Genomic DNA, 24,649 nt, shown 5'->3' on the forward strand with positions numbered 1-24,649 from the left:
GCATCTTCCTCTTGCGTGCAGTGTACCAGCAAGTTCCATCCGACCATGTACCCAGTTCAAAATGAATATATATAAACAAAAACAAATCATGCTCGGAACATCTTGTACAATACATTGAATAGGGCCTAAAGGACATCCACTTGTATCGCAGTAAGCATCATTATGTGTGTACAAACTGAAGGATGTAAGGTTTAAAATAGCCCAGGGATGCCCGCTCTCCCTACACTAAGTGGCACTTTGTTTGGAACAAACACAAACATGGTGTCTCCAGTGAGAAGCATCAAAGTCCGTATGCTAGGATGAACCTGGGGTCAAAGGTCACCGTGATGATAATGGAACCTGACCGTCAGCACAACAGGACTAAGCCCATGCTAAATATAACAACACCTGTCATTGTAAATAGCTTCTCCATTCAGACTGGTGTATCTATTGGCATAATTGTTAATACAATAATAATTAGGTATGCATTGAACATTTTACATATTACACTATATGACAACTTTAAGCAACTGTACGCATTTTTTCCCACGTAGTTGAGAAAAATTTGTCTTGCCCCAGCACAGATAGCTCAGTGGGCAACAACAATAAACATCACTGATAGAGCAGTCAAACCCACTGACACACAGGTTTGCAGTGAGATTCCAGCTCCCACAAGTGATTGCTCTCAAAATGAGACTGCTGTTTGCTGACTACATCAAATTATAAAGCTTTTATTGACCAAGAATTAGCATGCTAGTTGTTGTTAGCATAACCATGACAGCAAGAGTCCACTTTGATCCCTGAAAGTTGTGTAAACGCTTATAAACTCATTGCAGTGAATAATTAGGATGCTTGGAATGCGTTAGGAATGTTGAGGAATAACTTTGGACCACTGCAAATAATTTGAAATGGATTTGTTCTGTTTTTCATCTTTTAAGAAAATAAAAAAATGGCCTGACAAAACAGATTTTAAAATCAATATGACAGCTTGTTGAGGGGTGCAAACTAAACAGTTCAAAACTGGTACATTTCTATAGACAATTATAGATGTAATTTATGAAATAAAGAGTCTTAAAAATAATATTTTTGCATTGGGTTTATTTGTGTTAGTAATTTGGTTTTCATGTGCTTTAATCAACCACTAAGAATTATTTGAAAATCTTACAAAACATTATGACACTCACACAATTAAAAGGTGCACTATGGAACTTTTTCAGTTGGAGAGCTCAGCACTTTCTTTTCTCTATGGAGATATTATTGCTTTGCCGAGTGTTTTGCAGTATATTCATCTCATCTATCCCCATGGAGACATGCAGGTGACACCACCGCTCTGGTTTTTGAATGTTATGAAAAGTGCTTAGAAACTCATCACATTGAATAAGGATTGTAGAAATACATTTAGTAAACTGAGGAATAACTTTGAATTTTCCACAGAACTAGTTTGAAGTGGTCCATAGACTGTAACTATAAATGGACATAGCTAGCCAGCTAGCCACCATGTTCCAAATAGGAAATGAGCATGGGCGCACTTCTAGCTCCATTGCTCTAATTCACTTTACACTGAAAAATTGTCACTGCAACTGCTGTAGTGATCCTCATCATTTTGGTCTTGAAATGTTTGTATTAACCCGCTCTGCGTGACCTTGGTATTTTTATTTCACTATTATGTCAGTAAATCAAGACTTGACCATTAATAACAGACGAATCAGCAGCCTTCTTTCTACGAGGTCGTTTCTGGTAGGCTTAGCGGCAGGTTTGATTGACAGTGTTGCTAAGTGTCCGCCCAGTGCTAAACCTGCGGTGCGGGTGGGAAGCAGCGGTACCTTCAACAGTGTCGCTCCGGATTGGCTCTTTGGTTGCTATGATACTCACAGTCGGAAATAGTCCAAATATAGAACTAGGGTCCAGATTTGTCCTGACTGCTAGCCTCGATAAGCTTCAATTGACTGGAGCTGACCACTATGGGTGACGTCACACTCCCTTAGTCCAGCAGTAACATCTCCATGAAAACAAGCAGCATATGTAAATACTGCACCTGTAAGCACTTACTGTACTTTTTTCTGGACCATACTTTTCTACAGCCTCAAACTATCCAGTGAGACTGAGCCCCTGAGGTCCACTTGAAAAAAAGTAACTATTTAACATTTCCAATTAATTTACTCTTGCTGCCTGTAATTATAAAACCCATATGCAAATGACCCACTGTAACTCTGATTAATCTGAGGAGGGGAAAAGGGACACAAAGCGTTTCCAATCATTATGTAAATGTATTTAAATATGCAATCTTGAACTTCGAAAGGAATCAGGAATGAGCAAATTTAGTGCATTATTTAGAGAGAAAATGATCGTTACAGCAAATGTCATGGAGCTACCCTTTGAAATGGCATTTGCTCAAAGAAAAAGATAGCAATAAAAACAGTGCACTGAACTTTTCGTATTGAATTTGGCAAATTGATGACACTCTGAACACAAAAGTTTGGACAAGATCTTGACTAAAGATATGGAGATGTGTGAATGTGTCCCTGGATCTCCCAAGCAAATAGAGGTATGGATTAAATTGTTATTATTGATTATTTTATACATTCATAACTAATCTTGCTCAAAATAGTTACGCTTCAATTTTGTATAATATTGGGGCAAAAAATTATGAGCAGTGGGTAAGTAAATGTGGCATCCAGGGACCCATCTCTAAGCCTGTCATGATAAGAAATTTTGAGGTGTGATATATCGCTGAAGTAAATATAGATGATAAACGATAATATTGGAAAGGCTCAAAACGGTAGCTGTGCATATGACTTAAGTGACTTTATTCTGCACTCTTCTCTTTTAATGTTCATTTTATGATGATCATTTATGTTTTAACTAGCTTGAATTGTGATTTTAATGTCTTTCTTATTCTGTAAAGCACTTTGTATAGCACAGTTCATATACAAAGTAATCAAATAAACTTGCCTTGTTATGTTCTTGGGCAAGACACTTCACCCACTTTACTTAAGTTAAAACTGCATGTTAGTAATTGGGCTTTGGTGAACCCAAATAGGCCTCTCTTCAATCCATTCCATCAATTTATATGATGGGAGCAGGAGAATCAGTTTTTAAATGCAGTTATACATTGATTGTAATATTAAGACTAGCCAATACAGTGCATTTTGGAACTGACACATTCTGTAACACCACTAGGGACAGCCACAACTACAAAACACACAAAAACCAAAAGGCAAACTTACCCTCTGTTTGTGACAACTGCTTTCTTCAAGTGGATGTAACTCGCGGGAAATACACCCTACGGGACAAAACAAGACAATAAGTTAGCAATATGTCTTTTTTGTTTTTTTGTTTTTACTGCATATGTTTCAATTGGATAAGAAATGGTGAGATCACACCCAATGCATATCCAACTCTGACTTCATAAAACCACATCTCTCAATAATTCATTTCTTGCACAGAACCATATATTCTAACTATTGTCATTCCAGTGGCTCTCCTCATTGTAAAGTTGCGTTTTGCTGAGCTGTAAAACGACTTTGCTTCCTCTGAAACAGTAATGAGTCTTATTTCCTCCGGGTACAAAATTGCTGCAGCGTGGCACTGGCTCGGGACGTATTTTTAGCTACATCTCTAAAAGCTTTATGCCCCACACAGCGCCCATGTTTTTATTTGACACTAATTGTACAGAGCAAGACGTATGTGTAATACTTGAGTCCTCTGATCCTCAATGCATTTTTCATATGAAGGAGAGGCGTGTTATGGTCCTCTCAGTGGGAAAGGGGCGGGGCAATATTTATCTGTGTCAATTATTATTATTTTATTTTTTTTATGTACAGAGAACACCAGCTGTTAATTATAGGTAGTCAGGATAACATATTTTGAATTTTGATATATATTGCTGAAATAAATATAGACGATAAACAATAACAAAACTAAAATTAATTTAGGCCACTGACACAATAAGCCAAAAGTAGATTTAAACCACAAAAAACATTCTAAATCTAAAACATGAGCCCAAATAAACAGCAGAATGAAATTCTTTAGTACTTAGTTTGCATAAAGTCATAAAAGTCAACCAACTTTTTTCTGCTTAGATATTCGCTTATTGCTAAAAAAAAAAAAATTAAAAAAAATAACCACAAATGTCCCAGTAGTGCAAAGAAAAACTACACATGATAAATACTGACCCAAAAAAAAATATTGTTCCAAATTTTTATATTGAATGATAGGTCGATATAGTAATTATCACGACAGGCCTAATAACAGGACACTTAATCGAACAAAACAGAAGAAATACATAAATAATACTAATACATTGGAGTAGAACCGCTACTCCTCCACGTTGAGAGGAGCCAGCTGAGGTGGCTTGGACATCTGTTCCGAATGCCTCCAGCATGACTCCAGCATGACTCCCTAGGGAGGTGTTCCAGGCATGTCCCACCGGGAGGAGGCCCCAGGGAAAACCCAGGACATGCTCGAGGGACTATGTCTCTCAGCTGGCCTGGGAACACCTTGGGGTCCCACCAGACGAGCTGAAGAAAGTGCCTGGGGTGAGGGAAGTCTGGGAGTCCCTGCTTATACTGCTACCACCGTGACTCGGCCCCGGATGAGCAGAAGAAAATGGACGGAGAGCGGTGAGGTAGACTAGAGTGGAGTTAGGTCTTCCAGGCTGAATTTACACTAGCTCCACATCACTAAAAAGTAGTTAACAGCATTGTGTTTAAGATCTTACTAATAATCTTGTCTAGTTCTTTGTAGGTTTTTTTGGTTTTATTGTAGTTATAATTTCACTTCCTGGTTGAATATGGGCAGCAGATGTCATAAACATAGAGGTAATTCCATAACCCTTATCTAGCAACCATTATGTTAAGATGGAACAACTTTATTTTGTTAAACTAGACAAATGTTTGCTGCTACTACTACAACTGCTACCATGAAATGAATGAGAAGTTATTTTTAAACTGTTTAATCGTTAAAATAATGTCATACATAACTATCTTTGCAAGAGGTTTCCATCCACTCTGAGGTTATTCACTGAATTGCAATGTCAAACGTCACCACTAGATGTCCCCAAAAATTCTATTCCCACTTCCCTGTCTCCAAAGTGCATGCTCAGATAACCATACACATGTCCCATTCATTTAAACTGTAATGCATTCCATTTTCCTTATCACTGTGAAATTAACCATAACGGTTCATGTCATTTGTCTGCCCTGTTTTAATCCACTCTCCTCTTTATATTAATGTCATTAATTAACCCTAGGTTAAACATCTCTGTAGATTTGTATTCAACGCGCGTTGTCTGGGAGATTTCTTTTCATTCATATTCATATTCCATACCACATGCCTCCTCATGCATAACTGTGTCAGCCTATATAGTGAGTTCGTTTTAGCGTCACGTGTAGTAAGGGAGGGCATCTGAGTCATCGTGCATGTAATGGAAGCCCAGAAGAAAGCTGGTGAAATGACTTGCAGCATACCTAATGGATGTATCAACAATGGTGAAACATGGAAGAGTACGTTGGTAGAGAGGACATGCATTGGTAGATTTTGTTACATGCAAATGGGTAAGTAAGTAAATGCAGTGTAAAAAAATTCTATCAGTACTTTCAACTTAATAAACATGACCTATGCGTGTCCTCAGATATGAGCTAAACAAGTGCAAATCAACTAACTTTATAAATAAAGTATATTTTTCTCTAAATATCATGTAAGAAATGCTTTCCTACCTAACATTGACAGTTTAGTGGTGCCGCTATCTGACACAAAAGTCTGTGACAGCAAGGCCAAGTGGGACATTTGGCCTTTTGAGTAATACATGACAATGATAAGAGTTGCTAAACTTGTCCGGGGTCTTTCTGGGTCAAACACTACACAATAAATGAAACGTACTAGATAGAATGTATTGGACAGAACATATTAGACTGAAGTAGTACTTGTTAGTGATAGAAAAAATAACAATCATGATCATTTTGATAACTAAAAGCAGAGAAAACAGTGCATCAGCATGGTTAACACAGCTAGTGTGAATAATAGTTGTTTATTTTTCTTAATTAATTTTCTGCAATCGCTGGGTATAATAATTGAGAGTAAGTGATTACTTACTCCTAATTTAACTGTACAGCCCTGTAGATGGAAGACGCTAGCTACAGACCCAATAAAACGCACTTGATAGAACAGATTACAGACACAATATATGATCTACTAGTTATAAAACACTAAATAGAGTGCACTAGATAGGATGTACTTGATAGAATGCACTAGATAGAAGGCACTAGATAGAACGCGCTAGATAGGGAACAGCGCATAATTGTTGTAGATAGAATGCACTAGATAGAACATATCAAATTTAGAACTCCAGATATTGTGTATTAAAAATATACCGTACGAGATGGAATGCACTAGATAGAGCATACTAGATAGAAGATTAGTGGGGAGCCAGTGGCAAGTGGCCAGTGGCAAACACTGTTGTTGTGTTCTTAGGCAAGACCCCACATTGCCTAGTATGAATGTAGTGTAGTGTCTGAGTGTTGGAGGTGGTTGTGTGGCCGATTGTGCAGATTAGCAGCCGCACTTCCTCAGTCTTACCCCAGGGCAGCTGTGGCTTACCACCACCAAGAAAAGAGTGAATAATGTACAAAGTTGTATACACTATACAATGCATTATTATTATTATTATTAGATTAAAGGCACTAGATACATTGTACTAGTTATACTGCAGTAGATATAATGCGTTAGAGTTCACTATACACACATCAACGATAGAGTGCACTAGAAAGAACATCCAATTTAAGACTCCGGATACAGTGCACTGGATATACTGTACAAAATAGAGTGCACTTGGTAGGATGTACTACATTAGGGATGTCCAAACGCTTTTCACTGATAATGGAATATATTTGATGTTTTATATACATACAGATACATACAAACATATACATGCATACATATATGTTCATTTGTACTAGATTAGTGTGAAATTGATAGGATGCACCATGTATTTCTTGTTTCACACCATTTCGTCTTTCTTATTTTGTCCTCTTACTTCTGTAAATACAAAATTGTGAATAGTTCAATTGACCAAAGCACTTTTAAAATTACCTTTCAAAAATAGAGGACATTTTGTGATACTGACAAAAGGAGACGGAATAGTGAAATCTCCAGACCTTCCAATCAACTCCTTTATACAACACTCAGTTTGACCCTATTCCCTCCGTCTTACATAAGCCTCTTCACATTTTCTTCTCGAAAGAAGTCTTTATTTGAGAGTTGTGAAATACTTGATAGTTGAATGTTCAAGGACTAAATGCTGATTTCATTTGTTTAGAGATCTTCTGGTTTATACTAAAAATCCACTTCAGATTTGAACAGTAATATGACCTGTCGTTCGGAATGTACTTGACTTAAAGAAACAATAATGTTGTGTAGAGTTTACATTACAAAAGAAAAGAAAATGCATCATTTGATTACTATATTGTTTTTATTATGCAGTATTTTGATAGACAGTAAGAATGCATGTTTTTAAGTTTTTTGTCTAGCATTGAAAACTCTTTATGAAATTAATGAAAATGTTAATGCCATACTGTGGAACATTTCAGATAATGTAATGACACATCTATGAAGACAAGTAGGTGGCGGACACTCCAACAGAAAAGTTACATATATAGTGCATACTATAGGAGTAGTTTCCCCCAGATATGTTTTTAATTCATGGATCACTTCTTTGTACTACTTGATTCATATAATTTTGAAGTTTTCATAATACTTGTGTAAAATGTTTGGATAATCTAAGCAGGCTTTTATCAAATAATCTCTATTGTATGTAGGGGTGTGTGTGTGTGTATATATATATATATATAAAATTTTATTGAAATTATCCAAATGATTCTAGTGAAAGTAGATGAAGTTTAAAAACACATTGGAGCACTTCCTGTATTACCACATGACATCACAGGCAGGTGGAACAGAGTGTTTCTGTTTGAGAGAAGAAGTCATCTTAAATATGCAGAATTTGTGTGTTAAACATGTGTGAATGAAACAAAATACAACTCAAGGTATGTATTTTTTTGTTTTTGATGAGGACACATATCACAATGGTGATATATTAGGCCCTCTGAATAATTTAAACTAAATGTGTGAACAAAACAAAATATGACTATATATCTACACAGTGGTCCCACACTATATCACAGTTCACCTTTTGCGGTCTCGCTGTTTCGTGGCTGTTTTTTTTGTGCAATTTTACATGCTTTTTACCGTGTATGAACGCGCATTGGCTAAGGGACGTGCCGTGTCTCCTGTACAGTACAGAATGCATTCAGCTTGGCAAATTTACATAAATGCTGTATGTTTGCAAGTTTTCTTCCCGGCAAAACCCACAATGTAGATGAAACGTTCTGCACCAACAAAGGCACCTGAACCCGCACCCAAAAGGCTTGAGGAAGATGCTAACCATCGCAGAAAAAGATGGACTTCTGGACATGCTGAAGGAAGGCAGAAGTTATGCAGCTTTAGGGCGCCATTACGGAATAAATGAATCTTCGGTTCCTCACATAGAGAAGGAGGAAAATAACATAAAGGGACAAAAGCAGCAATAAGTTTTGTAACCTTCGATTTATTTGACGTATATTTGACGTTATTTTCTGCATAATATTGGTTCCTACTTATCATTGCGGTACAGCACATTTGAGGAGCGCACCGATAAATGTAAAGTGTGAACGCGCACAGGGTGCACGAGATGAGTTGTTGAATAAAGACTAGCTGTACACTATCCTGCCGTCTTGATCTATTTAAGCAAGGAAAACAGCAAGAAAATACATCATATTAAATCTAACTGTAACCCGCCATACCCACAGCCTCAAGAGACTGATGAGAACAATATATTACGGTTACAGTTTTAACAAGAATGCAAAAAGGGTTGTAACTGCCCGCAACAAAACAATCACAAGGATGGAGTTTGTTTTGTGGATCAGTGACTGCAGGAAAAAGAACATTACACTGGATACCAACATCATCAGTGCAAAAGCTAAAGCGCTTTATGAAACCTTTGCTGACAGCGATGACATTCATGACAGCGAGGAGCAGGATGATGCGGAGCCCAGGCCATCGACGAGTACTTTTCATGCAGTACCAAGCCCATTTACTGTCAGCAAGGGCTGGTTTGACAAATCTCAGAAACGCTTTGGACTCAAAAGTGTTTCTCTGCACGGAGACTAACTATGTTCTTCACTTGGAAAAAGACACCTGCACCAAGGCCTTCAGTGGAAAAAGACACTACAGTGGAGCGGCGCCAGGACGAAGAGGTGTGGTCAGAGGAACTGTGAAATACATGTGAGTCACTATTAATAATTATGTGTCCAACCTCGTAGGTTGATCATTAAAATTAAATTTGTTACAGTATTTCTAAATGCAGTCATTTGTATTTACAGTATAGTATTTGGTTTCGTTCTATAATACTGTGCTTATTTTTTAAATCTACAAAGGTTTGAACTTAGAGTGTTTAAACGAGAGAAATGTGAGAAAATGTTAATGCCTGTCTGAGAAGTGTATGAAGTGTGTGGTGAGAGGTTTTACAGCCTTAAAATATATATAATAATTTTAAAAATAAAGCTTTCTACTTAGCCAATTTAACCTATTAGTTATTTTTGGAACGTGACCCCCGCAGTAAAGGAGGGACCACTGTATATCACATAGATCAGAAAATAACGTAATGTGGCCCCTTTAAATTTATTTTATCTATTGAGGATTCTAACCTCTCCCTCCATTCTGGAACTTTTCACTCTTTGTATACAAAAGTATGTTTGAAGTACACAACACCAGCTGATTCACATACACTGGTTTTGTTACAATAGCACCTGGTCGTTAGTAACATAGTCTGACATGTATAATTTAAATGATCAATGCACAGGCTCACACAACTAACAATGCATGAAATTGAAGTGTCAAAATGCTCCAACAGAGAGAGATGGATTTAAGCAGGGTTAATATGAGGAGGAAACGACAATAATATACTAAATAGAAATATTATCTAAAAGCACAAAAGCAAATGGGTGCTGACAATGAACAAACAAAACAAAAAACAAAACAACAACAAAAAATAACTTCATAATACGAGCTGTGTGGAATCAAAAAGTGAATTGTGAAATGAATCAAAGTGACTGAAGGAAATTTGTATTTTTTAGCCTGAGAATTGACCACTGTCCACACAAGTCTTGATCGCTTAGTCAGGACAGGAGAACCTTGTACCGCTCAATGAAAGAACACATTTAATACTAAACTGACTTGACCTCACAGACAGTATAAAGAAGTGGACTAAGTGGGTGTGACGTCACCCATAGCATTCGGTTCCCATCAAATGAAGCTCATTTGGCTGGCAGTTGTAGGGGCAACATCAGGGAAAGAAAACATCTAATTTCTCTGTTATTAATGTTCATATCTTGATTTATTGACACAATAGCAAAATAAAAATACCAGGATCACGCACAGCAGGTCAATATGAACATTTTAAGACAAAAGTGAGGAGGTTCACTGCAGCAGTTAGAGAGAGAGAGGTGACCATTTTTCAATGTAAAGTGAATTGGAGCCAGAGGAGATGGAGCCGGAAGTGCACCCATGGGCACTTCCTACTTGGAACACTGTGGCTAGCCCATTAGCTATGTCCCTTTATATATACCGGTACAGTCTATGGCAAGGACAAAATGAAGAGTTAAGACTGGAGAGTTACACCAAAACATTGAATAAACATTGAATAAAATACATTTTAAAAACTGAGGACAAAATTGTCAAGATAATTGTTTTTGTGAACCCAATCCCATGTCTTGTCTGGAGGGAATTCTGTCTCATCCTAGCCCTATAATCCACCACATTCACCAATGTACAGAGGGTTTTGTATTAGGACAACAATTTTATACAGGTAAAATTAATCAGATATGTATGTATCATCATTTTAAAATTTTAAAATGGGCACGCTTCTAGCTCCATCGACTCTAATTCACTTTACATTCAAAAACTGGCTACTCTTTGCTGCAGTGAGCCTCATAATTTTGGGTTTAAAATTATCCTGGTATTTTTATTTTGCTATTTTGTCCATGCTTCAAGATATTAATAAACAGACAAATCAGGCGCCTTCTTTTTCCAGGGTCACTCCAGCTAACGTTAGCAACAGGTTTGATTGACAGCGTTGCTAAGCGCTAAGTTCTAAGGGAAGAGGTATTACCTTCAACAGCCTCGTTCCATATCGGCTCTTTGGTTGCCAAATATGGAACTTGGCTCCATATTCGCCCTTATAACTGCTAGCCTCGATGAGCTTCATTTGACTGGAGCCGAACGCGATGGGTGACATCACACTTCCTTAATCCAGTTCTTTATACAAGTCTATGCACCAAAGTAAACAAAGGTTAAAAAAACGAATTATATTCCACATGTGTTCACAATCTTACAATTTTGGCTCACAAGACCTTGCCATATCCCTATAGAATACAACAACATTTTAAGCAATGTATTTTAGGTTATATAGCTTTTGATATGTGATTTTCCACTTGCTTGTTAGCGTTGACCTGCCTTTGGCCTTAACAATGGAGGTAGTGCAGATGAATACAGATGAACTCTTGTAGATGTGAGGGATTATGGGTACTCCAGAGCGGGAAGTCCTGTCCTCAGGGAGACACTGGCTCTATGCAGAAACCAGTCATTAACGTAGAACTAATGTGATCAAGACCAGGAGAAAATCAAAGATGGAAGATATGCTTTGCTGCTGCTACTGCTTTGGTCAAATATGCATGTTAAAGGTCCCATAATATGCCTGGTAGGTTAGCTATTTATAATGTTTCTTCATAAAATAATAAAAATTAAAAAAAGACAAATCTGGATATATGTTGTGTGTTTAATGAATGAATGCCTGAGTACCAATGCATGCTTTTTGCACATATTATTTTATGTACAAAAAAAAAAAATGGCCTTAATAAAAAATAAAATAAAATAAAAATTAAAATATGCAATATTTATTTTAAATGTTAAGTTGAAGACACTTATTCAGACAAGCTTTTAGTTAATTTTCTACTCTTTGTCTTATTTTATCTGTTGAACATTTATTGTTGCTGTTTTATCTATTTGTATCTATTTTTATTTGCACTCTGTAAAGCACTTTGTGATTTTATCTGTGAAAGGTGCTATATAAATAAAGTTTACTTACTTACGTATAGACTATCAAGTGCTTTTCCAGATCATGGGCAAAATAGTACTAAAGAAGAGGCATATCTGGTCTTATCTATGATAATTTACGGCAAAAATGCCAATTACAAATTCCTCTACAATATATTTTCAATTTGTAAATTGTTATAGCAACTGTGCTAAATTTCATTAATCTGAAACCCACGTATAGAAAACAGCATTCCCTGTAATGTATCATATTGATCCAAAGCACATTTTTGCACTCTAATGTACACTTTCAATTAACATAAAATGTTTATTTGGAAAAAGAGTATGCATTTCATTTTAAATGTTGGAAACTACAGCTATAGCATTGTAATCCACATGGGAGATTGCATTCTATAGTGCGTGCAGATAAAACTTTATTTGAAGTATGTTTTTAATAACTGGCCCCACGCTCTCACTACACACTCTTGTTGTATTGATTTACAGCTCTGTAAACAAGCCACAAAATTGTTTTAAAGTTAAGCTCCTAACGCCTAATAACATGTCACCTGAGAGTATGTTTGTATGATTAAACCTGGGGGCCATTTTAGATTTATATTAGAAGATAAAAATCTGCTCTGTGCCCGAGGGTACTTTTATACATCTGTAGGGTTGGACCATATACATAAATGAGAAAGTCTATTCTTAGTAAAGCATCACACCACTGGTTTGTACTTACACAGGTCAGTGCCCTTATGTACTTGTGGGGAGATACAGCTGGTGTGTTATCTCTCTGCTGTATAAACCAATTAACATGTGGAAAGTGTATGTGACTGCATTATGATACACAAGAGAGAATCAGTTGAGATATTGAGGTATGATTAGTAATTTGAATAAAACACATCAAATATGTAGTTCTTAATCATGCAATTTTACAGTGAAAAGTTAGAATGCAATGATTTTTATAATAATTTGAAAGACTCAAGGTTAGCCAAATAGCACTGCAAAGCCTTGGAACATGGTAGCAGCACTAAGGCTGTACAAAAATGCAAACCTTAATGAATGTTTTTCCCTATTCTTTACCCCAATTTGGCACTCCATGTGATGGAGGGTTATTACTGAGCTGCTGTAACTATGCATGCCATCTATATGGGCCAACATGCTCATCTTTGCAGGTAGAACATGCAAACTCAACACAGAAATTGCCTGCTCAAATCAAACCCAGGGCCTTCACACTGTCCCTGTCCTATTAGGCCTACAAAATGGAAAGGTCTTTTTTTTTTGTTCACCACCATCCACCCAACAGCTGTGTCCATTTATTCATTTACTCATTCAGTAAACCAGGAGTAAACCAGGAGTAAACCAGAACATCATTAGGACTCACAATTGACCTAAACTAGAGATAGATCGGTCAATTGATATATCGGCGCGGATATTTGGACTTTTTAGCATATTAGCTATTGGCCTTAAATCTCCAGTACAGGCTGATATTTTGTTTTGGTTGATCTGGTCCCTAAATATTGCACAGAAAGCTTAATTTTAACACATTAAAATAAAGCTTTGTTATTAAAAAAAAAAAGTCCCAGCGCAAGAATCAAATCCAGGTTCTTTTTGTTGTGAGATGAGATGAGAGTGCTAACCAGCGCCTTGGGCTATACTAAAAAACATGAGATGAAGAGCTAATCATACTGTCCCTCTAACCACCAAGCACACATATGCAGTCAGTCAGTGCCTTGCCCAAGGACACACTGGCAGTATAATGTAAAACTACAGTGCGTACCAGTGATTTATGATTTGTTGGTGTAAAGCAGAGCCGTTCTTCTCTTGTTTATGATCCCGCTCTGCTGAATTCTATTGTCCTTCGCGTGACCTACACAAACTGAGCTCTCCTCCACACACTTCCAGAGACATGGGCTTTGACTCACTACTTTTTCCTGGAGGTACTGCACTTGTTAAACTGACACTAAGATGACATTTACAATATTAAAAGTACATCTCTTGGAATATATTGAGAGTCTTAAAGGTCCCCGTACAGATAAATTGTAAAACAGCTCTTAGGGTCAAAATGAGATCGCAGTGTGCGGTCTGCGTCTAATTATAAAGCATTTTTATTGTTCACAAACCAGGAAGTGCACAGTTGTTTTTAGCTTTACTGATGGCAATACTCCACTCTGGTCTCTGAAAGTTGTGAAAGGCACTTACAAACTCTTTGCAGTGAATAATTAGGATGTTGGGAATGCGCTGAGGAGAATGTTTGGACCTATAATGAACTAGTTCTGTTTTTCACATTTTAAAGACTGTAAAAATCAGGTAGGCTACAGCGCCGTTAACTGTGCTACTTTATAATTATAGTTTTTATATAACCCACCTAAAGGACCCTGTGCCTAATTTTGAACCATGTGTAAAGAACAGGTTTCAGAAAAACCTGTTAGCCCCACACACTTAGTTCCTTCTCTCACTCTGAACTGTCTGGGACGGTCACATGGGCAGTTGTTCAAGGTTCTCATCCATCAGCAGGCTCTGGTTAGATAGAATTATCTGTCCATGGCAATTGCTTATTCATGGTTCTCATCCAACAAAATGCCTTTTAAAATGCAGACAATATCATGCAGTATAATTTTTTCAGTCCATGCATTTCGAAAGTAGAAGAAATACAAGTCCGGTACCGGCCCTTTAAAGAGGGGGTTTTAAACTTTTATGAAGTATTAATTGCTAACATATAACATACTTAAATCACCATATTTATTGTTTTAATGTTTTGAAAACACAAAATTTCCTGTCTCCTATATTTTCAGTCTCCCTTTGCTCTCTGCACTAAGTCACTTCCCCCTTCAGAGTGCTATTACATTACATATCAATGAAACTAGTGCACATTGCATCAGGGTTGTTAAGTTGGAAGTTCGAATAGGGCCCAGGAGAGATCACTAGATTACTCAAATATGTATGAGTGACATCTAAAATCTCTGAAGGCATGTATTTGATGAGGGAACGTTATAACATGGTAGAAAGCTCCAAAGTCAATTTTGCCAAATACCCCCCATATTGGACTACAAGAAGCAAACATTATGACCCAGATAGCATCATGACATCATTATAGTCTGCCATTATAGGAAGTAATGCTGAATAGTTGCTGTTTTAAAATATTGAACACCACTACATAACCGCACATTCCACAATTTCATAAAAGCAGAACAGATGTAAAAGCACTTCCAGTCAGAACAAATGCAGCAGGTGAATGCGGGTTATGTGAATGAGGCTTTAAACTTTAATTCACAATGGATATTGTCAGAACACTTTATGTAAAGGGCTGGTTAAATTGACCTTGCACACAGACATGATGGTTACAAGTATTTCTGACTCTCATCTTTATATCAAGTAGGCAAAGGGTTTGCTACACATTCACAATCTTGCTCATTTTGATTTTTAGTGTTTTAAAAACATGAAAAGCAGGACAGTTTCGTTATGTGGTTGTGGTCCAAAGTTATTCCTTACTTTCCTAATGCATACATCCCTAGCAACAACTAGTATGCTAAGATCGCCGTTACGCTTCGCTCAGACTGTACCCAATCCAGCTGTGACAGCAGTGTCGGAGAGGTTTTTGAGCGCCGCTCTGCTGTATTTCAGCAAAACTCTGCTCTGATCTTTGAAAGTTGTGAGAACTTATTGTGGTAAATAATTAGGATGCTTGGAATGCATAACGTAAGTGAGTAATAACTCTGGACCATTCTATGGGGTATTAACTGCTAACAGGTAATATCGTGAGACCACCATGTTACATTTTATTGGTTCGAAAATGGCATATTTGCTGAAAATGTTTTATAAGTTTCACTTTCATTTCTGACACAGAGTCCCCCCTCCATTTGCTCCCCGTGTTATGTCACTCTCCCTTCAGAGCGCTATCACAACACAATCAGTGTGCATCCCACAAATGAAATTACTGCACATCACATCAGTTTTGTGAAGTTGTTGTGTACAGTTTTGTGTCATGTTTTTGTATATTTATGGATAATTGTCATGTGGGAGCATGGGTGACATAGGCTTGTGGGCTGAGCATTGCATAGAATTTCACAGTTAAAATGGGCCTGGGAGAGATCACCAAAATGCTTAAACATGCAAGGATGATATCTAAAATCTCTTAAGGCATGTTTCTGACACACACTTACCACTCCCTCTTTAAAATTATCTAGTTCTGTTTTTTTGCGCAAGACAGTAAAACTCAGGTTAATACAAGAACTCTCAAACTCTTCTACCGAGGCCAATCCAGAACAAATAGTAAAACTATAATAATTATGTTGTACTGAATCTGTGGAGTTTCTGTCTGTCTTGAAAATAAACATTTGACACTTGAATACTTAAACTTGTATTGCGTGGTTATGTAGGACGTCCGTACCTTGACATTTGGCTTCCTGGTGGAGAATCCTCTGTACCACCCTGCAATAAAACAAAAGAAGAAGTGACTAAGATGATGCAGTGCATTCTGGGAAAAGATGAGGTCATTATGAATCATTAACATTTCAACTCAACTCTGAAAACAAACCAATCTGACCTTAAAACATTCACCCTACTATTTACTATTTATTTATCCAAAACAAAAGGTCAATGAATTTAAAGTTGAAATGTTTCATATTTGAGGAAAGAGAAAAACATTGAGCCATTTTCACTTATTTTAGTGAAATATATGATAATGAGAATGAGTGAGCAGATGCTGAAACTACATTTGCACTCAAATGTTGAGCTAAGGTACCAGAGCTATACTTAATCCACAGATGTTTACCATATTTTTGCATAATAGACTCGTTATATTCCCTGATATGGAAAACTTATAGTTACAAAAGTTTAGATTTTATGTTATTGTGTGAAAAATGTGTTATTGAGAGGGAATATGAACATAGCAGTGTTAAAGATGCACCATGTAACTTTTCTGGTGGAAGATATGTCATCTGCCGGTGACACGTGAGGCCAAGTTACAGGTCAGATCTTTGGAGATGCGTGCACTCACAGAATCCAACTGGGTGGCACCATATAGGCTAACCTAGTGCTGCCACGAGTAAAGCAAAAAATGAATAATAATAATCAGCTGTATCATGTTTTAACATGAAAACGTGACGATGACATTACCTGATACTATACAACAAGAGAAGGAGGAGGAGACACAAATGAAATAATGGTGATCATTACACTGAACAGACCCCAGCCACCAGATGCTGTCAAAATCCTCTCTAAAAGGTTTGTCCTTTGCTGCCATCCATCATAAAAATAAAATCTAATAAAAATAGACACCCCAAAATTCAGCCACATGTCTCACTGTACATACATGAGGAGTTCAGTTCCGCCTCTTACCCATCCCAGCAACACCTACACCCACCTCTGTGGACCATAAGAATACACCAGAATGGAGGACCAGGCCTTGACACATGAGAATGACCTTTGTGAAATGACTAAATGTGTGTGGCACATCTCTACACTAGTCTCTAAGAAGGAAACAGAAATGAATCAGTTTTACCAAACCAATGTAAGGCATGGCTGACACACTACAAAATGATGAGTGATGGGGGAGTTGTATAAATACTTTCCTGCATGTATTGTACTTGAATATTTGAAGTGAATATTTGAAGATATGGACTTCAAGGAGCTGTACCTGATGTTTTCATGTAATAAAGTAAAATTTGGTTTTACCTTGTACAGATACATTGTAAAAGCAGTTTTTAGTGTCTAACCAGCCGTAGTTTAGACCTGAAACGGTCCTAATATAGACCTGGTTTAGATCTTGTGGTACTCTGAAAGCCACATGTTTTCTTAGATGGTACTTGGTGTATAATGTTTGAGAACCACTTATTAGGACAACGTTCACACACATAGATAAACCGTATTAGCCAAATCAACATTTCGCTCACAATGACAACAGTGCAGTCCTATCTGAGCATCTTTTGTTTTATCTTTTCACAAATCACCAGATCGTCTTCTCCACAGTTGGCCATAATCTGATCAAATATGCAAATGTGATGAGATAAGCATTAAATTGGATTCTTAATTAATAACCAATCAGGGCCCATTTAGCTGCACTGTTGGACGGCAGTTTGCTCTTCTGTCTCTCATCTACATGTTAATCAGAGGGCAAAGTCAAGGCACATTTTGGATGGGTCTAAAACAGGCCAAAAATGACAGAACTAAACAAATACATAATGATACAATGATGATAATGGGAAACTAAGGGTGTCGGTTTGTGGTGCCACAGGTGGAAGTGGGAACACACATTTTCCACAATGACATGCATGTTACACGGCTCACTTTCCATCTGCAATAAGTGGTCAGTTTAATCAGATTATTCACAGCTGTCAGAACTCATACAATAACAAATACAGGTCTATTACGCAATTTAATGGACTAAACAAGCAGCTCATGCAATACATTTGGTCTAAAGGTATCTCTCTATTAAGCAAGACCGATGTGAAAGCTCAGAACCTCCAAAATTCACTCACTGAGCTACAGAGGCTGCACTAGCACTGATTAATGAATGGCTGCAGGTTCTGGAGTTTAGCTAGTGAGGAACAGATCAGATCAGAGAGAGTCCTATTAGTTTAGATTTCAGCATTGAATCTGGCAACACAAATTAGACACTCTGATTGGATTTGAGGGTTATATTGAGATCCAAAATACCAAATGAAAACATCAACGACTTGGCAATCATGTCCAATGTTTTGTAACTACAGTCGCTTTCACACTGCCACTATGACGTATATTTGTATGAATCGTAACTGAAAAGCTCGTCGTCATGGAAATAAGTTTGATCAGCTGAAGGTCTCTCAGGTGCCTCATGGTGCATGTATGGAGTGAATGATGCATGGTGTATGTGAATAAGGACCGACCCAAGAGAGATGTAAACAGTACGAAATCTAGTGCGCACTGGGGCAGCTCCACAGTGTGATTTGAACTTGTTAACCTTGTATCTGGGGACACACATAGGGGATACGATTGAAAAAGGAGAGTTTTTTTTATTTAAACTTTTATAAATCTTTTTCAAATGTAATTCAAATTGGGTTATTTAGATGCAATTATAGGCATGAGTGAGGTATTTCCCAACACAATTTGACCCTGTAAATGACCTTTAGAAGCATGAGAGGAATCCTAAAACCACAACCTCCACAGTGGGCAGCATTGGCACTAACCACTCTGCCCGTCATTACATAGCCCTCCATAACACCTCCAACCTCATATCCAAGTTACTAATCCTTTTCTTGCATATGATAGTTTCTCTCCTGTGCCCAATCTCCAGGTGCCCCCTTCACACCCATGACTGCGATAATAGTGTATACTTAAATATTCTCTCCTCTGTTCCCTGTGGCTATAATTACCGCACACATCTGAAAACCCTCTTTAAAATAATGACGCTGTTTGAGTCTATGGCCCCTTGAGAATCGTAGGCACTGAAACACCAATCTAAATTACAACCAGGGCCGTAATGGAAGTGTAATGATTTTCTAAGTGTTACAGTGGTAATCTATATTTTAAACTGAAGGGGAGGGTTGCATATCTGTACAGGCTGCCAACTCCACATCAGTGATTTAGATCAAAGCAATAATAATCTAACTATACATTTTAAAAGCATGATATGTAACATTTTAGCCAAAAACAAGCTAAAAATAGAAATATGTTCTTGTTTTTTTTTTCCATTTCAGTTTATTGCACTGAAAAAAACATTGAAAAACATGCGCCCTTGCTGTGAGTAGGCTTTCATCTCCACAAACCTGACTCCTATTTGGCCTGGAAGAGGGTCCCTTCCTGCTTGTTTCCATGGTAATATTGTTCCTTTGGCTATAATATTTGACAGTATGGCATAAAATGGATCGAGCTACACTGAAAATGTTCCAAAGTTCGGTTTTTAACTTTCTATTTCCATGGAATTGTGCTGGTGACGTGCCAACTCCACAACGTTACATACTGTAGCTTTAAGGTTGGCACTACAGTTGAATAGATAAAAGATTTTTAAAAAGATAAAAATCCATTTCGACATATCAAATGAAATATTTTACTGTATAAATCTTCTTGCGAACCCATCAAAATATTGCTGTAAGTAGATGAATTCATGTTGATGCCACATTCATTGGAGATGTGTGAGTGTGAGAGCAATACATGTCACAATTTCTCATAATAAATCTATGGATAAAAGTTGATTCAGTTAAAATGTTAAAGTTCTATTTATATCCTAGCAAAAGTTACTGTTAAGAGAGCAAACAGACAAGCATGCATTTAGAAAAAAAACAAAAATGTGTTGTGTCCTATTTTTACTGCACATCTTTGCAATTACGGTCTTGCATGTTTTTTGTTTTTGTTTTTGTTTAGGCTTTTTTGTTAATTATTTGAATAGAGACAGATACAAGCATGGATGCAGGTATCACAGTGTTTATATCTTAGGCCAGGCATGCCCAAACTGTGGTCCGGGGGCCAAATGTGGCCCTCAGACTAATTTTTCTTGGCCCTCAAGCTTCCAGTTGAATTGGCCTATATTACCTTAAACAGTACTTTTTACTGTGCATTTCTGAAAATCTACTTACTGCCCATGTCAAATATTGTCCCACTGAGGATGTAAGCATGAATAAAGGTCTAGAGGTTCAGTCTAACTTGTAAAAAACACACAGATTTGAAGTATTTACTGCATTGGTGACCAGTCTATGGCACTCAATCGACCCTCAGCTTTGTCTGTGTATTTGTGGCCCTTAATGAGAAAAGTTTGGACACCCCCGTCTTAGGCTAATTCGCAACATCAGTCCCCAGAAGGGCTTTTAAATTTCAATTTCAAATTTCACAAAAAAGCGATGGGGTCACTTGTAGAAAAAGCAATAGATACAGTGAATTTTTCAAGAGAGTCAACTATCAAAATATCAAAATATGCCTTACACTTACATTTCACTCTCTCAGTCCCCTCTCTCCGCTCTGCCCCACCAACAACTTAGTTTATAGAAGTACACCAAAAATGGCACAGCAGTTAGCATCTCTGTCTCACAACAGGAGGGTCAGATTATAATTTGCATGACCTCGCCATAATCAGAGGAGTGCACCGGGTTTGTGTAGTAACAGATGCCACAACATTTGGCCTTAGATGACCCAAGTAATCCGGATCGTATTCTGTGCCTCTGCCCCAGGTCCTAACCTAAGACAGAGGTCATATCCAGGGTTTATGCCAAAAAACACCACAGGAACATGTATTCTAATCTTAAATTAAAAATAAACTGAAGTGGGACCCCATCTTTCCACTACTTTTGATGAAATCCTCTTAAATTTCCTTTGGATTTACTTAAAAAAAAAAAAAAAGTGATGTAAGTAGAATTCAGCCATGTAGCCAATATGGATTTTTTGTTTTACTCTCCTGCTCACTAACTCTTAACTGTTTACCTGGCCAGCCACAACCTTTGACAAAACTTTACAAAGAACAGCGGGTCTGGTGGATTAACCAATCAGAGAGACGTTCGGGTCAAAAGAAGCTGTATATTTTGTTCTGAATGAGAGAGACACGCTATAAATTAGCATCTGTGGTTGGACAGTCTAAAGTTAGGATGGAGGTTTGAGACCCTTTTTGATTCGAACACGCTGTACGAGGGAATTGCTTGTCAAGCAGCTGAACTGTACCAAGGCCTGTCATTTTAATTACTATATTGAGTTATCCTTCAATATATGAAAGATGGAGCAATACTTTTTGGGGGTCAATAATTATCGTGAGGACTTTTTCTTTGTATTAGTTTGGAATTTTTTGTTACTTTTCTGTGCTATAATAAGACTTGAGCTGTATAGGGTTGAATACAAAATTTCAATGACTCATTATAGAAACAAAACTACTTAAGTGTTTCATTTAGATTTTTTTATATTATTTCATGTTTCTAGATTTTTTGGGGGGATAATTCTATATATCAAACTTCAAAATTTGTTATCATGACCCAGTTGGGGCTGTGGTCCAACAGCACTTTTTTGTGATGACATTTGGTGGTGTATTTATTTTATTTATTTATTTATTTCAGGGACAGTGCATATTAATCGACATTTCTGTAAATATGCCAGAATTAGCCAAAGGCTGTACCATGAATGGGTAGGAGGGAATCAGCTCCATACTTTTCAACTCTGAAGTGGTTTTAGATTAGCATTCAAAATATAATAAATATGTGTAAAGACTATAAAATAATTACTAACTATAGAGCAGAGAAAGCATATGTCTTATTTAGTAACAAAAACAGGTTGATCGATTTTCAGGTTGATTCTTGCCTGGCCCCTAACTATAGACTATATATAAATGGACATAGCTAACCTGCTAGCCGGCACATTTCAAAACAGGAAGTGATCATGGCCGTGCTTCCGGCTCCATCGATTCTGGCTCCAATTCACTTTACATTGAGAAATTGTCAGCCCCCTCTCTGTAATTGCTGCAGTGAGCCTTGTCTTAAAATTTTCGTATTAACCCGCTCTTCACGATAGTTTTATTAGTTCTTTATTTTGCCATTTTGTCTGTGAGTCAGGATATGAACATGAATAACGGACAAATCTGGTGGCTCCTTTCCCTGAATTTGCTCCCACTAGTGTTAGCAATAGGTTTTATTGACATTGTGTTGGTGGTGTCAATCAAACCTGGCGCCCATTCCCTGCTAAACCAGTGGTGCAAGCAGAAAGGGACATTACCTACAACAACCTCGCTCCGGATTGGCTCTTTGGTTTGCTCTGATACTCGTGGTCAAATTCCAAATGTAGAACTTGGCTCCAAATTCGCCCCTATAATTGCTAGCCTCGATCAGCTTCATTTGACTGGAGCAGAACGTTATGGGTCACTTAATCCACTTCTTTATACAATCTATGCCCCTAAACCATGCAGCCAGCCCTCCTCATCTGAGTGGCATTTCACCAAAGCTAGCAGCAAATTATCCTTCTTTTATTGTTGTTAATGTATGACTCAATGTCTCAAATCCAGGATTACTCAAACATGCATGAAGCACTCAAAATTAAGCCAACACTGAGGAAAAAAAACATTTAAATGCTAATAAAAGCTGATTTTGAATACTATAACTCCTTCAGAGTCTCCATTCTGTCCCCAAATGCTTGTATCCTCCCCTCCTTAGTGTGGAGACAGTAGATTTGATGGATGTATCAAGCCTGGCCAGTTGCAGATAATGGCGCTCTCTCTCTACTCCATTCTCCACAAACACAACACTTCCTGCTTCTTCTTTAACTAACATACATGACCATTCATACAGACAGGGCTCAGGGCAACACAACTCTGCCCATGTCAGTCCATTATTCCCCCAATCTCTTTCCCTCTACCCTCTCCGTCTCTTCTCCCTTTCTCCCTCTTGTCTCTGTCTACCCTCTCTCTTTCCTTCTGTCTGATTTTTCCTTTCACTTTCCCTCTTTTTGTTTTTCTCTCTTGCTCTCTCCCCATCTTTTGATAACCTCTCTTTCCAATGCTCATTCTTTCATTCTCTCTCTCTTCCCTCTCAATCTTTCCCCCATTCTTTCTATACCCACCCGCTCTGTTTCTTTTACTCTCCATCTTTCTCTTCTCTCTCTCTACTTTTCTCTTTCTCTGTTGCTCTCTCCCTTTCACTCTCTCTCCTCATCTCTTTCTATACCCTCTCTTTCTCTCTCCCTCTTTCTCCAATATGTTTTCAACAACTATATCTATCCAGACTCTATTGACATAAATTTTAAGTTTGTTACAGTACTTTTTTTACTATGTATTTGATTGGTCATTATTGTGGGATGTTTGACCATACTGCATCATTTTGTCCAATTAGGATCACTGTATCTGTGTGCTGGGTAGTTTTGACCACTCGTACTGCAAAAGTGAAAGAAGGAGTTGGGTGAAAACAAGATTATTTCAACAATTAACAGAAAATATCAAACTAAACTTTATAATTCTAAGGGTGCAACATTAAAACAACATTTGCATTTAACACATCATTCATTGCTGCGAGGGAAACTGAATCTATTATTAAATATATAAAATATTTTGAGTTGTTAAAATGTAAAATAAAATAAAAAATGGGCAAGAAAAGTTAGGGTAATTTCATTTACAAAATATATTAAAAGGTGCACTATGTAACTTTTCTATTTGAAGAAAAGCCCATCTACAGATCTGACCTGCTACTCTGAGTTGCGTCACCTTCTTGTCATCATGGAAACAGATCTGTTTAATGCCATAATTGAGGTACATTCCAGGCAAAGCAATAAGAGCTCCATGGTGATGTCATACTCTCCACAAGAAAAGTTACATAGTGCACCTTTAATATGAAAGTACAATATTAATCTTGTCTTACCTTCACACTTCTCCAGGATCTGAACAGTCTCTCCCACCTCCAGAGCCAGGCCCTGATTCACCGAGCCGCGGAAGTTACAGATCACTGCAAAAAACACACACAATACTTAATTTAGAATTTTATGATATGTATATGGCAAGTTTACTACAACATTAGATTGGTTCCTATGGTGATGTATAAGTTTAATATAATAATCAAATGTACAAGGCAGTGTAGTGTAGTGTAGTGTATATGATCATTAGAACACCACTGTGAAG

The 24,649-nt window shown here is 37.4% G+C and overlaps 1 protein-coding gene across 1 annotated transcript in view; it reads right to left on the reverse strand.

Moving 5' to 3' along the window:
* LOC117370825 (dedicator of cytokinesis protein 3-like) overlaps window positions 1-24,649 on the reverse strand; it is a 184,802-nt gene that overhangs the window by 93,430 nt on the left and 66,723 nt on the right. The window contains exons 2-4 of the mRNA XM_055221625.1: window positions 24,393-24,476; window positions 16,490-16,530; window positions 3,207-3,262 (exon numbers count right to left, since the gene is read on the reverse strand). Of these exons, the coding sequence (XP_055077600.1) occupies window positions 3,207-3,262; window positions 16,490-16,530; window positions 24,393-24,476 (181 nt within the window). The remainder of the gene's footprint in view (window positions 1-3,206; window positions 3,263-16,489; window positions 16,531-24,392; window positions 24,477-24,649) is intronic.

This window comes from Periophthalmus magnuspinnatus, chromosome 5 (genome assembly GCF_009829125.3).
Source record: "Periophthalmus magnuspinnatus isolate fPerMag1 chromosome 5, fPerMag1.2.pri, whole genome shotgun sequence".
Lineage (NCBI taxonomy): Eukaryota > Metazoa > Chordata > Actinopteri > Gobiiformes > Gobiidae > Periophthalmus > Periophthalmus magnuspinnatus.